Below are 14,897 nucleotides of genomic sequence, written 5' to 3' on the forward strand. Positions count from 1 at the left end.
TGATTGCAGGCAATTTCAAATACTTCATTGATGGAAAATCTGAAAATCCAGAACACAAAGTCTTGTGAATTTGGTTCAGGCGTACCTTTGCAGAGCTTAGAAATGGAGTCTAGTTCAAAGATCTGTGTTGGTGAGAATCAGCATTCATGTGAATATTGTCCAGAGAGTTTTTCTTGTCTTTCAGAGCTAAAAAGACATAAAAGAAGCCATAGTGGTGAAAAGCCGAATTCGTGCAAATTTTGTTCAAAGACATTTTCAAACCTTTCACATCTAAAGACGCATTTGAGGGTCCATACGGGCGAAACCCCCTATTCATGTGACTATTGCTTGAAGGTATTCACTCAATCTTCTAACCTGATGACGCATTTGAAGCTCCATTCCGGCCAAAAGCCATATTCATGCGACTTTTGTCCAAAGTCGTTTCTCTACGCTTCAAACTTAAAGAGACACTCAAGGGTCCATACCGGTGAAAAGCCTCATGTGTGCGAATATTGCTCGAAGTCATTTTCTAGCGCGACACGTTTAAAGACACATTTGAGTGTCCACACTGGGGAGAAGCCCTATTCGTGCGAATGTTGTTCTAAGGCGTTTTCTAGCGCCACACTCCTGAAGACACATTTGAGGATACACACTGGGGAGAAGCCCTACGCGTGCGAATATTGTTCAAAGACATTTTCTGGCGGTTCAAACTTGAAGATCCACGTGAGGATTCACACTGGCGAAAAGCCATATCCGTGTGGAAGCTGTTCAAGAACATTTTCCGACAGTTCAAGCTTAAGGACGCATTTGAAGATCCATTCTGGCGAAAAGCGCCACGCGTGCAAATTCTGTTCAATGGCTTTCGCTAAGGGTTCGTATTTGAAGAGGCATTTGAGGGTGCATAGTGGTGAAAAGCCGTATTCTTGTCAGTGTTGCCCAAAGGCATTTTCTCAGACTTCGCATTTGAAGCTTCACATGAGGACTCACACTCGCGATGCCTCGACTAGTGAAGATATTGTTTGAATGCTCCTTCAAAATTGAGGAGAAATCAGATAGTCCTTACTCGTGAAAAAGTCACAATTGGGTGAATAATGTTTGGAAGCATTTTCTGAATTATGATGGGAGTGACCTATAGCCCCTCTAGATGGCGATGAGACTTTACGCGCCTTGCGGTAAATCCTCATTTCATCATCAAAGCCAAACATTCGTGTTCGATGAGCATGACCGGTGGCGACCGGTTAGTTAATCACGTGGCAGCTAATAATCACGTGCTCCACTCAACCAATCGACTGCTTAGAATGGTAACAGATTCGGTTACCGGTTGATCATAGAACGTTGTGGTTAGTAACCGGTTACTTACCGGTCGACCGGTGAGGTTCGTCGAACGCAAGGCTTGACAATTTATGACTTTTCTGTGTCAAACCGGTGCAACTACAAGCTGCTTTTGAAATTCTCGAAAAATGCAAAACTTCACGTCGCCCATTTTGACCGCAAGAGGCCATGAACTCAATACTGTGTATCCACCAGTCAATGGCAACGTTAATGGAAAACAGGGATTGCCTGCAGCGCCCCCTTTGTTATGAGTTTCAACAATTGTCACTGCCTATAAGAATTGAGTGCGGCCATGAGTCGTACACATGAGAAACCATACTAGGGGGAAAATGTGTATTGGAGTTAAATGTATCAAACACCAGTCAGCACATGGGTGATTGTAATCTGTCAGAAAAAAAAGCTTTATTGTCAATATTGTTAAATCACGTCTTCACAAATCTTAACGGAAATAAATGTATTAACTTTCACTCATGAAAATCACATTATTGTAATTTTTGCTCCATGGTGTTTTATTTTACATTTCCTGCAAAGTAAACGAAAATCCTTCGAAGCTGATGTCTGTAACTCAGAGCCAGACTGACGCTCAGTGCGCCAAAAAGCGCTTAAAAATGTTTTTTTTTCCCTATATTCAACCAATTGAGGATTAATAATTTTGCACAGGTCTACCTCTTAGGCAATCAGAACTGCAATTTTAGAACCCTTCGTCCCTAAAAAGCTGAAGGGAACCTTTAAAGTTTGAACGAGTGCAGAACTTTACAAAAATTGCTTTTCGATCACAGTAGTGTTTTGATAGTATCTGAAATAGTTTACATATTATACAACATGGCAACAAAACACTTCAAACTGGCTGAATTATTGTTCTCAGGAAGATGTGTGAGAAACGAATACAATTTTTTAAACAAGATGTATTGATGAACAATGTATATCCCCTGAGAAAAGTGGAATTTTACCGGTCAAACCTTTTTTTTAAAAAAATCCTGGACCGATAAATTATTATTTTTTTTTTCGTAGAAAAAAAATACTTGTAGAGCGCCAAAAATGTATTTACAAAAAATATGGAGGCAGTCATGAGGACTGCCAGCAGAAGTGAGCCTCCAAACAACTGAATAACTGTTATTTTTGTTAATTAAACATGTGTTTGGCTGGATAAGTTCTGTACAATATATCAATATTCATTACCTTGTATTAATCTCAAGATTTCATGAGATAAAAGGAATTAGTATTCTTATTTTTAAATGAAATTAAAGAAGGCCTTTAACATGTAGCTCCCACATGAAGTTTTGCTAGATTAATAGCGAGAATAGATTCAATGATTTCCCTAAATCAATAATTCTTTTTCCCTGTTTGATTTATTATGTACACGAAAATTGTCAAATATTGCTTTTTAAATTTTATGTATTATTTTTACTTTACCGAAAGCGAAACTCATAATATTTTTGTTTTGTTTAATTTCAGACTGTGAACTCTGGCATACGGTTATTTAAGAGACAATTTAATACAATGTCGGTTCAGAGTTCGTCTTTGAATTGAAGTGAACTGATATCAACTCATTGGCTGATGCAGTGAACTGAAAAGGAGGTAGCACTGGAAGATCAGAGTGCGTCAAAACTTGGATCGGTGTGTTCTTTCGGTAAATCAATGAAACGAAGGAAAGAGCTGTGCTACATATTCCTCAAAGTTTTGCCGAATTTCACAAAGCAAAACCCTATTAACTAAAAAGAAAGAAAACTTTTATACTTCAGAAGCAATTCTATCTTTTTGTAATGAAAAAAATGTAGATTTATTTATTTTTTGATGAATTCTGATGAAATAGTTCCTCTGCACATGAGAGTGGATAATACTTTGAAGTATATAACTTAGTCAAGCCTCCTTCCGGTGATTTCTGGACTAAAGTATTTTCATTGATTGTGCTTGCCATTTGAAGCAATATAGAGGTTAAGTACCATTTTGTTGTGAATTTTGTTGTAAGAGCTTTTTGTGTCGTGCACCGAATACATTTTTTGTGACTATCCTGACCGGCAAAAAAACTTCTCTTGTCAAACTCCTGGAAACTAGAACATACAATGATTCAGGATAACCCATGTATTTTCTTATAACTTCTCTTTTGTCTTAATTTCGTACCTTACAACTGTGAAAGGATGTCGCAAACAAGAGAAAAATAGTATTTTGATTTTTTTTTTCTTGTACTAGAAATCTAGGTGAACAATTGAGTGTAGAAACTCCGAGAATGGTGTATGCCAGTGATGCTGTTAGAAGCCGATAATACACTTACTTCTGTGAAACACCGTTCTTAAAAAGTTAAGTTAGACACTTTTGGACAACATCTTGATGAAATTTTGAATGTCAAAGCAAACGGCGCATCGGTAAGTGAAATAAAAAGTGGGTTAGACGGTTGGTTGAAAACACTTGGCCCCTGTGATAAAATCTTAAGAGTATGTAATAATGTAACGAGTTTCTTTTGTTTTATATTCTTCAAAGCCTGTTTCGAAGTTTAAAACTAGAGTTTTTATTTTAAAATCCAATTATGAACTTGTGGTTTCGAAATAAAAGCCTTTTAATCACTTAATGAGTAGAAGAACGTTTAAAAATCCATCAAAATCCAATAAAAGAATATCGTTTGTATCTGTGATGGCATGTCATTCTGGGATCCATCATCGATCTAAACATTTGTGTGAATATTGTTCAAAAGTATTTGCTTTCGCTTCTGATTTGAAGATGCATGTGAAAACCCATTTTGGCAAAAAGCCAAAATGTTCCCTGTAAACTATGTTCCAAGGAATATTCTTGCTCCTCAGGTCTAAAAGCACACCTAAAAGCTCTTACTGGCGAAACCCCATTTTCATGTGAAGTATGTTCTAACGGATTTTCTCAGCGATCAGGCCTACAAGTTCACCTAAGAAACTACTGCCGAAAAGCCATTTCCCTGTGAACATTGCTCTCAGGAGTTTTCTGATCAGTGTAACCTGAAAAAGCACTTGGGATTCCCCACTAGTTCATTGTCCTGGAAAGTATCTTCAAAGCAATTTTCGCAGAGAACAAATATGAAAGAAAACCTGAAAACCCTTGGTGACGAAAAGACATTTTCCTGTGAAGTATGTTCTAAGCTGTTTACTCGTGCCTATAACCTGAAAGTTCATCTGAGAACCCATACTGGTCTAAAGCCATTTTCCTGCGAAGTGTGTTCAAAGAAATTTTCTCAGCTATTCACTCTGAAAAACCATAAGAGAATCCATACCGGCGAAAAGCCATTTTCCTGTGAAGTGTGTTCAAAGAAATTTTCTCAGCTATTCACTCTGAAAAACCATATGAGAACCCATACTGGCGAAAAGCCATTTTCCTGTGAAGTGTGTTCAAAGAAATTTTCTCTGCGAATAAATCTGAAACACCACCTGAGAACCCATAGTGGCGAAAAGCCATTTTCCTGTGAAGTGTGTTCAAAGAAATATTCGCAGCGAAAAAATCTGAAAGACCATCTGAGAACCCATACTGGCGAAAAGCCATTTTCCTGTGAAGTGTGTTCAAAGAAATATTCTCAGCGAAAAAATCTGAAAGACCACCTGAGAACCCATACTGGTGAAAAGCCATTTTCCTGTGAAGTGTGTTCAAAGAAATATTCTTACCGGACAAATCTGAAAGACCACCTGAGAACCCATACTGGCGAAAAGCCATTTTCCTGTAAAGTCTGTTCAAAAAAATTTTCTCACCTAGTAACTCTGAAAAGCCACCTGAGAAACCATACTGGCGAAAAGCCATATCCCTGTGAACATTGCTCTCAGAAATTTTCTGATCAGTGTAAATTGAAAAAGCACTTGGGACTCCTCGCTAGCGAAAAGCCATTGTCCTGGGAAGTATCTTCAAAGCAATTTTCTCAGGGAACAAATATGAAAGAAAACCTGAAAACCTTTGCTGACGAAAAGACATTTTCCTGTGAAGTATGTTCTAAGCTGTTTACTCGTGCCAATTACCTGAAAGTTCATCTGAGAACCCATACTGGTCTAAAGCCATTTTCCTGTGAAGTGTGTTCAAAGAAATTTTCTCAGCTATTCACTCTGAAAAACCATAAGAGAACCCATACCGGCGAAAAGCCATTTTCCTGTGAAGTGTGTTCAAAGAAATTTTCTCAGCGAAAAAATCTGAAAGACCACCTGAGAACCCATACTGGAGAAAAGCCATTTTCCTGTGAAGTGTGTTCAAAGAAATATTCTCAGCGAAAAAATCTGAAAGAACACCTGAGAACTCATGCTGACGAAAAACCATTTTCCTGTGAAGTGGGTTCAAAGAAATTTTCTCAGCGAACAAATCTGAAAGAACACTTGAACACCCTTGCTAACAAAAAGAAATTTTCCTGTGATGTATGTTCTACGCTGTTTACTCGTGCCTATAACCTGAAAGTTCATCTGAGAACCCATACTGGTCTAAAGCCATTTTCCTGTGAAGTGTGTTCTAAGAAATTTTCTCAGCGAAAAAATCTGAAAGAACACCTGAGAACTCATGCTGGCGAAAAACCATTTTCCTGTGAAGTGGGTTCAATGAAATTTTCTCAGCGAACAAATGTGAAAGAATACCTGATAACCCTTGCTGACGAAAAGACATTTTCCTGTGAAATATGTTCTAAGCTGTTTTCTCGTGCCTATAACCTGAAAGTTCATCTGAGAACCCATACTGGCGAAAAGCCATTTTCCTGTGAAGTGTGTTCAAAGAAATTTTCTCAGCTAATCACTCTGCAAAACCACCTAAGAACCCATACTGGCGAAATGCCATTTTCCTGTGAAGTGTGTTGAAAGAAATTTTCTCTGCAAGCAAACATGAAAGTCCACATGAGAACCCATGCTGATGAAAAACCATTTTCCTGTGAAGTGGGCTCAAAAAAATTTCTCAGCGAACAAATCTGAAAGAACAATTGATAAACCTTGCTGACGAAAAGACACTTTTCCTGTGAAGTATGTTCTAAGCTGTTTTCTCGTGCTTATAATCTGAAAGTTCATCTTAGAACCCGTACTGGTGACAAGCCATTTTCCTGTAAAGTGAGTTCAAAGAAATTTTCTCAGCTATTCACTCTGCAAAACCACCTGAGAACCCATACTGGCGAGAAGCCATTTTCCTGTGAAGTGTGTTCAAAGAAATTTTCTCAGCTATTCACTCTGCAAAACCACCTGAGAAACCATACTGGCGAAAAGCCATTTTCCTGTGAAGTGTGTTCAAAGAAATTTTCTCAGCTATTCACTCTGAAAAACCATAAGAGAACACATACCGGCGAAAAGCCATTTTCCTGTGAAGTGTGTTCAAAGAAATTTTCTCAGCGAAAAAATCTGAAAGACCACCTGAGAACCCATACTGGAGAAAAGCCATTTTCCTGTGAAGTGTGTTCAAAGAAATAAATTCAGCGAAAAAATCTGAAAGAACACTTGAAAACCCTTGCTGACGAAAAGACATTTTCCTGTGATGTATGTTCTACGCTGTTTACTCGTGCTTATAACCTGAAAGTTCATCTGAGAACCCATACTGGTCTAAAGCCATTTTCCTGTGAAGTGTGTTCAAAGAAATTTTCTCAGCTATTCACTCTAAAAAACCATATGAGAACCCATACTGGCGAAAAGCCATTTTCCTGTGAAGTGTGTTCTAAGAAATTTTCTCAGCGAAAAACTCTAAAAAACCACCTGAGAACTCATGCTGGCGAAAAACCATTTTCCTGTGAAGTGGGTTCAATGAAATTTTCTCAGCGAACAAATCTGAAAGACCACCTGAGAACCCATACTGGTGAAAAGCCATTTTCCTGTGAAGTGTGTTCAAAGAAATATTCTTACCGGACAAATCTGAAAGACCACCTGAGAACCCATACTGGCGAAAAGCCATTTTCCTGTAAAGTCTGTTCAAAAAAATTTTCTCACCTAGTAACTCTGAAAAGCCACCTGAGAAACCATACTGGCGAAAAGCCATATCCCTGTGAACATTGCTCTCAGAAATTTTCTGATCAGTGTAAATTGAAAAAGCACTTGGGACTCCTCGCTAGCGAAAAGCCATTGTCCTGGGAAGTATCTTCAAAGCAATTTTCTCAGGGAACAAATATGAAAGAAAACCTTTGCTGACGAAAAGACATTTTCCTGTGAAGTATGTTCTAAGCTGTTTACTCGTGCCAATTACCTGAAAGCTCATCTGAGAACCCATACTGGTCTAAAGCCATTTTCCTGTGAAGTGTGTTCAAAGAAATTTTCTCGGCTATTCACTCTGAAAAACCATAAGAGAACCCATACCGGCGAAAAGCCATTTTCCTGTGAAGTGTGTTCAAAGAAATTTTCTCAGCAAAAAAATCTGAAAGACCACCTGAGAACCCATACTGGAGAAAAGCCATTTTCCTGTGAAGTGGGTTCAATGAAATTTTCTCAGCGAACAAATCTGAAAGAACACTTGAACACCCTAGCTAACGAAAAGACATTTTCCTGTGATGTATGTTCTACGCTGTTTACTCGTGCCTATAACCTGAAAGTTCATCTGAGAACCCATACTGGTCTAAAGCCATTTTCCTGTGAAGTGTGTTCTAAGAAATTTTCTCAGCGAAAAAATCTGAAAGAACACCTGAGAACTCATGCTGGCGAAAAACCATTTTCCTGTGAAGTGGGTTCAATGAAATTTTCTCAGCGAACAAATCTGAAAAAACACCTGATAACCCTTGCTGACGAAAAGACATTTTCCTGTGAAATATATTCTAAGCGGTTTTCTCGTGCCTATAACCTGAAAGTTCATCTGAGAACCCATACTGGCGAAAAGCCATTTTCCTGTGAAGTGTGTTCAAAGAAATTTTCTCAGCTAATCACTCTGCAAAACCACCTAAGAACCCATACTGGCGAAATGCCATTTTCCTGTGAAGTGTGTTCAAAGAAATTTTCTCTGCAAGCAAACATGAAAGACCACATGAGAACCCATGCTGATGAAAAACCCTTTTCCTGTGAAGTGGGCTCAAAAAAATTTCTCAGCAAACAAATCTGAAAGAACAATTGATAAACCTTGCTGACGAAAAGACACTTTTCCTGTGAAGTATGTTCTAAGCTGTTTTCTCGTGCTTATAATCTGAAAGTTCATCTTAGAACCCGTACTGGTGACAAGCCATTTTCCTGTGAAGTGAGTTCAAAGAAATTTTCTCAGCTATTCACTCTGCAAAACCACCTGAGAACCCATACTGGCGAAAAGCCATTTTCTTGTGAAGTGTGTTCAAAAAATATTCTCAGCAAAAAAGTCTGAAAGACCATCTGAGAACCCATACTGGCAAAAAGCCATTTTCCTGTAAAGTCTGTTCAAAAAAATTTTCTCACCTAGTAACTCTGAAAAGCCACCTGAGAAACCATACTGGAGAAAAGCCATATCCCTGTGAATATTGCTCTCAGGAATTTTCTGATCAGTGTAACCTGAAAAAGCACTTGGGACTCCTCGCTAGCGAAAAGCCATTGTCCTGGGAAGTATCTTCAAAGCAATTTTCTCAGGGAACAAATATGAAAGAAAACCTGAAAACCCTTGCTGACGAAAACACATTTTCCTGTGAAGTATGTTCTAAGCTGTTTACTCGTGCCTATAACCTGAAAGTTCATCTGAGAACCCATACTGGTCTAAAGCCATTTTCCTGTGAAGTGTGTTCAAAGAAATTTTCTCAGCTATTCACTCTGAAAAACCATAAGAGAACACATACCGGCGAAAAGCCATTTTCCTGTGAAGTATGTTCGTGTGTTCAAAGAAATTTTCTCAGCGAAAAAATCTGAAAGACCACCTGAGAACCCATACTGGAGAAAAGCCATTTTCCTGTGAAGTGTGTTCAAAGAAATAAATTCAGCGAAAAAATCTGAAAGAACACTTGAAAACCCTTGCTGACGAAAAGACATTTTCCTGTGATGTATGTTCTACGCTGTTTACTCGTGCTTATAACCTGAAAGTTCATCTGAGAACCCATACTGGTCTAAAGCCATTTTCCTGTGAAGTGTGTTCAAAGAAATTTTCTCAGCTATTCACTCTGAAAAACCATAAGAGAACACATTCCGGCGAAAAGCCATTTTCCTGTGAAGTATGTTCAAAGAAATTTTCTCAGCGAAAAAATCTGAAAGACCACCTGAGAACCCATACTGGGGAAAAGCCATTTTCCTGTGAAGTGTGTTCAAAGAAATATATTCAGCGAAAAAATCTGAAAGAATACTTGAAAACCCTTGCTGACGAAAAGACATTTTCCTGTGAAGTGTGTTCAAAGAAATTTTCTCAGCTATTCGCTCTGCAAAACCACCTGAGAACCCATACTGGCGAAAAGCCATTTTCCTGTAAATTGTGTTCAAAGAAATTTTCTCAGCAAGCAAATCTGAAAGACCACGTGAGAACCCATGCTGACGAAAACCATTTTCCTATGAAATGGGCTCAAAAAAATTTCTCAGCGATCAAATCTGAAAGAACAATTGACAAACCTTGCTGACGAAAAGACATTTTGCTGTGAAGTATGTTCTAAACTTTTCTCGTGCCTGTAATCTGAAAGTTCATCTTAGAACCCATACTGGTGACAAGCCATTTTCCTGTGAAGTGAGTTCAAAGAAATTTTCTCAGCTACTCACTCTGCAAAACCACCTGAGAACCCATACTGTCGAAAAGCCATTTTCCTGTGAAGTGAGTTCAACGAAATTTCCTCAGCTATTCACTCTGCAAAACCACCTGAGAACCCATACTGGCGAGAAGCCATTTTCCTGTGAAGTGTGTTCAAAGAAATTTTCTCAGCTATTCACTCTGCAAAACCACCTGAGAAACCATACTGGCGAAAAGCCATTTTCCTGTGAAGTGTGTTCAAAGAAATTTTCTCAACAAGCAAATCTGAAAGACCACATGAGAACCCATGCTGACGAAAAACCATTTTCCTGTGAAGTGGGCTCAAAAAAATTTCTCAGCGAACAAATCTGAAAGAACAATTGATAAACCTTGCTGACGAACAGACATTTTGCTGTGAAGTATGTTCTAAGCTGTTTACTCGTGCCAATTACCTGAAAGTTCATCTGAGAACCCATACTGGTCTAAAGCCATTTTCCTGTGAAGTGTGTTCAAAGAAATTTTCTCAGCTATTCACTCTGAAAAACCATAAGAGAACCCATACCGGCGAAAAGCCATTTTCCTGTGAAGTGTGTTCAAAGGAATTTTCTCAGCGAAAAAATCTGAAAGACCACCTGAGTCCCCATGCTGACGAAAAACCAGTTTCCCGTTAAGTGTGTTAAGGAACTCTATCTCACCGATAACCTAAAAGTACACCTGAAAACTACCCATAGTCGCGAAATGTCATATTTTCTGCGAAGTGTTTGCAAAAAAATTTCTCAGCGAAAAAATCTAAAAGCCCACTTGAGAACTCATACTGGCGAAAAGTCATTTTCCTGCGATGTTTTTTAAGGAGCTTTCTCGCGCCGATAACCTAAAAGTACATCTGGGGAACTATGTTCTAAAGAACTATGTTCTCTATGTTTTGGCTGTGACTATGTTCTAATAAATTATCTGATCTAGGAATCTTGAAAAAGCCTTTGAGCACCCATACCCCATAAAAAGTTTAATGATATGGCACTATGAACCAGGTCTATGAGCCTGCAGACCCTACAAGGGGGGAGGCGGAACACAAGCCAAAAAACGAAAAAATTTAAAAATGAAAGGACCTACACTCGAGTTCTAAAAGTTGAAAATGTTTTTTAAAAAAGTATAAGGAAAAATTGAAATTTCTTGCATATTACGTAAGAACAACAGCAAATGTTAAACAAATGAATTCCAAATATTCACTCCTGTTTGTGAAAATTGCAACACCATGAAGGAAGTATCATAGATAAATGAAATTTAGTACACAGTTGAGTGGTAATGGTACAAATAAATCATTGCATTTTCAAACCAAACAAACAATAAAAAAGAGATAGAAATTAGTATTTTGTGTGGCCAACACGCGCCGCAATAAGAGCTGCTGCACGACTCTGCATGCAGTGAAACAAAGTTTGAATATCTGCCTTCGGAAGAGTATTTCGTATTGTTTTTGTACACAATCGTCTGTTGAAGCAACAGGACGAGGATCAGGAGCGAGACGCCGCCCAACGAAATCCCACACACGTTCAATAGGTGACATATCCGGGGAATATGCAAGCAAAGGAAGATTCTTTACGTGCTGCGAATCAAGGTAGAATTTGGCAGCCCTGGCGACATGTGGACGAGCATTATCCTGCTGGAATACAGTCCATGGCAATCCATGCAGGAAAGGAATAGCTTGGGGCTGTAAAAACTTCGTTTATGTATCGGGTACTCTTCAAATTGCCCACACCTCGTAGCAATTGTGATCGTCCATGATATGCTATGGCACCCCAGACCATAACTCTGGGTGTTCGTCCACTGTGGCGTTCAATAATGCACTCCGGAATGTGCCATTCACCGACATAGCGCCTGACACGAATTCGGCCATCATGGTGCCACAAATTGAAGCGGGATTCGTCAGAAAAGACGACATGCTGCCAATCAGTACGCCAGCTGCTTCGCACATTGACCCATTGTAGACGCAGGAGGCGATGGTTTTGCGTGAGAGGAATCCTGTTTAAAGGAATCTTTTTGCGCAGCCCACGTCTCCGAGTTGATGACGTACACAATGAAACACCTGTAGCTGTTGACCACTGTGCTGCCAATTGTCTAGAAGAAGCTGTGCGGTTCGTTAGCGCCATACGCACCAGGTGTCTGTCATCGCGGGCTGACGTCACATTTCGGGATCCACTCCCAAATTTCCGAGCTGTCCGACCCTCGTCCGTCCACTGCTTCCAAACACGCATGATTGTGCTGCTGTTATGCTGCACACTTGCACGATAAGACAATCCAGCTTCACGAAGCCGACGATTCTGTCCCGTTCAAACTCCGAAATTTGCTCAAATTTCGCTTTCTTTCTTCGAAGAAGCATAGTAAAGATTCAGTTAACGATTACTCTTGCATCTAACCACCGATAATCATACACGCATTGCTACAGCCGTCTATTTATATTTAGTTCGATCCGCCGTTCAGAGGGCGCTGCTCAGCATACGCATGCGCTACCCGCCTGCAATTCTAATCATTTGCATATCATGCCGTACTTTACATTTCCTGCAATTTTCAGCTCACTCGCGTAAGTCCTTCGTGGTGTTGCAATTTTCACAAACAGGAGTGTATTTAGAAATATTAATGTCGTTTAAAAATTTATTATTGGGGGTGGGGGAGTAATTCAGTAGGTGAATATGGGCCTTGCTGATTCTTTGAAGGGGGGCTCAAAATTTATGCATCGGGGCCTGGTTTATGTGCCCGTGCCAAGCATGAAAACTAACTTTATGCCAGTACTGCGGCTGTAAAAATCGGTAAATTCAGATTTTTAAATCCATAATACCTTCTTTTAATTCATATTTGGGATGGATGAGACATTACTGACGCTGTTGAGTTTCATCTTCATGGAAATGCTGAATCATAATTTACATATGTACTCATTAACAAAATTATCGTTGGCTGAAGAATTTGTTTTGGATAGCTATATTTTTCTACAGTTTAAAAAGTACACATTAACAGAGATGACAAAGCACTACTATATTTTGGCCTTGCATGTTGACACTTGAAAAGAATTACAAGCAAGTTTTTCGGCCAAAATATTTAGTTTAGAGAAGAGAAGGGAAAAATCAGCTTTATTATTTGAAACATAACTTTCAAAAAATCAAAAAAAAAATAGAAACGTTTAGATCAAAAGATCTTGACTGATGAAAATTATGAATGCCAGAAGAATATATATATATATATATATATATATATATATATATATATATATATATATATATATATATATATATATATATATATATATATATATATTATAGTACAGAACTTGCTTAGCATTAAATAGACACCGATTCATTTTTCTTTATAATAATTTAAAATGGGAAATCACATTTTTGTATACGAATAAAACTTTATACTGATCTGTTTTTATGGTGTTCATTCGTCGATTTTGCTTCATTTTGATGACTAAATCTGATAAATATCATCATAACAATTGTCTTTGTAAAATTCATAAACTAAAAGCAGAGAATCAACTTTTCCATGGACACTTCAAAATATTTCAGCACTTTTGTAATATATTGTTGATATTTTACTTCTAATACATAATAAAAAGTTGCATAATCATGAAATAAATGTCAAATTTTTTTGTTAAATACATCATTGCAAATTTTAATACATTTCTAAATTAACTTACCTGTCGATAAATTTCTTCAATGCACACAGAAATAAGATATAAGCTGGCTGGTGTATTTTATGTATGACATAAGTTTTCCGCTATTTCATCGACCATAAATGCACTATAACGAACGGTCGGAATTGCTTGCCTGACATCATTAATCCGACCGCTTTCCGCCCAGACAAAACTTCGGCTGCTAAGCTCTAATGGATTAGCGAAATGTAAAACAACTTTTTCTGCGAATATCGTCTATACATAATCATGTCACGCTTTGAGAGGGAAGAGGGTTGTGTCATTGGGGAGATAAGGGTAGGGGATGGACCTTATTCACGGTTTGGCAACGATCCCACAGCTGACCTTCTGCGGGTATTTTGACCAACTACGCAGTGTTAGTAGTGCTAAAAAAACACGTTTTATTTAATAATTACTGGACTTCTTACGCATCATTACCATGCTAAGGGCTTAAACAGACTTATGAATGCATGAAAAATGCCGAGAAAAGGGAAAACTAAAACTAGAATTCAAGTTTTCACCATGTTTTTGATGAGGAACCAAAGAGGCTAAAACCCATGAAAGCACGGTAATAAAGAGAGTATTTCGTATTAAATGAATCATTCATCATTCATTATTTTACAATGTTTCTTAGTTAAAAACCTCTCATTTTTAAATAGAAAGAAGAGTAGGGCCGATCCTATGGGTGTCGGCCGCCCGTGTGCAAAGGTCTAGTGTGCCGCCCCTCAAGAGTAATTTGTATAATTTGACTAATCTTTGACTTTCATATAAATATTTCTACAAATTTCTACATCAAAATCTAATTTTAAAAAGAAAATAATAGTTTAAAAAACTAAAAAAACACGCTTTCGTAGCAAAATGAACTAAAAAGTAAAAAATAATCTTTGGATGATAGTAGTTGACCAATCACTTAATTTTAATGTAATACAAAAAACCGTGGGGTGCTGTCTATTTACATTTTAGCTTGGACAACAAATGAAAGAAATTCAAAAGCTCAGTATAAGAAGCTCCCCACGCCTTTTTGTATTACATTAAAATTAAGTGATTGGTCAACTACTATCATCCAAAGATTATTTTTCACTTTTTATTTCATTTTGCTACGAAAGCGTGTTTTTTTAGATTTTTAAACTATTATTTTATTTTTTGTTTTTTAGTCTTATGTTGGAGAATTATCAGGCGACGAAATTATTTATAAAACGAGTACGAGGTAATATCTTAAAGTTAAGACAAGGCCACCCCGATGGGATGCTACTGTGAGTCATCGATGTATGTTTGCGGAAATCATATTTATATTACTTTGAAAATTTGAGATGCATTTGAATAAAAGTTTTGTTCAACAATGGTCTGATCAGCAATGAAT

At 37.9% G+C, this 14,897-nt stretch overlaps 2 protein-coding genes across 2 annotated transcripts; both read left to right on the plus strand.

The window, feature by feature from the left end:
* Positions 1-357: 357 nt before the first annotated feature.
* On the plus strand, positions 358-1,002 carry LOC129232913 (zinc finger protein 239-like). The gene has a single exon (XM_054867016.1). It carries the CDS (start codon positions 358-360, stop codon positions 1,000-1,002), a length of 645 nt encoding a protein of 214 aa, XP_054722991.1.
* Positions 1,003-4,616: 3,614 nt separating this feature from the next.
* On the plus strand, positions 4,617-10,827 carry LOC129232914 (oocyte zinc finger protein XlCOF22-like). Its single transcript, XM_054867017.1, has 2 exons — positions 4,617-5,411; positions 10,819-10,827. The coding sequence occupies exons 1-2, from the start codon at positions 4,617-4,619 to the stop codon at positions 10,825-10,827; spliced, it is 804 nt and encodes a 267-aa protein (XP_054722992.1).
* Positions 10,828-14,897: the final 4,070 nt, after the last annotated feature.

Source organism: Uloborus diversus, unplaced genomic scaffold, assembly GCF_026930045.1.
Source record: "Uloborus diversus isolate 005 unplaced genomic scaffold, Udiv.v.3.1 scaffold_14, whole genome shotgun sequence".
Taxonomy (NCBI): Eukaryota; Metazoa; Arthropoda; class Arachnida; order Araneae; family Uloboridae; genus Uloborus; species Uloborus diversus.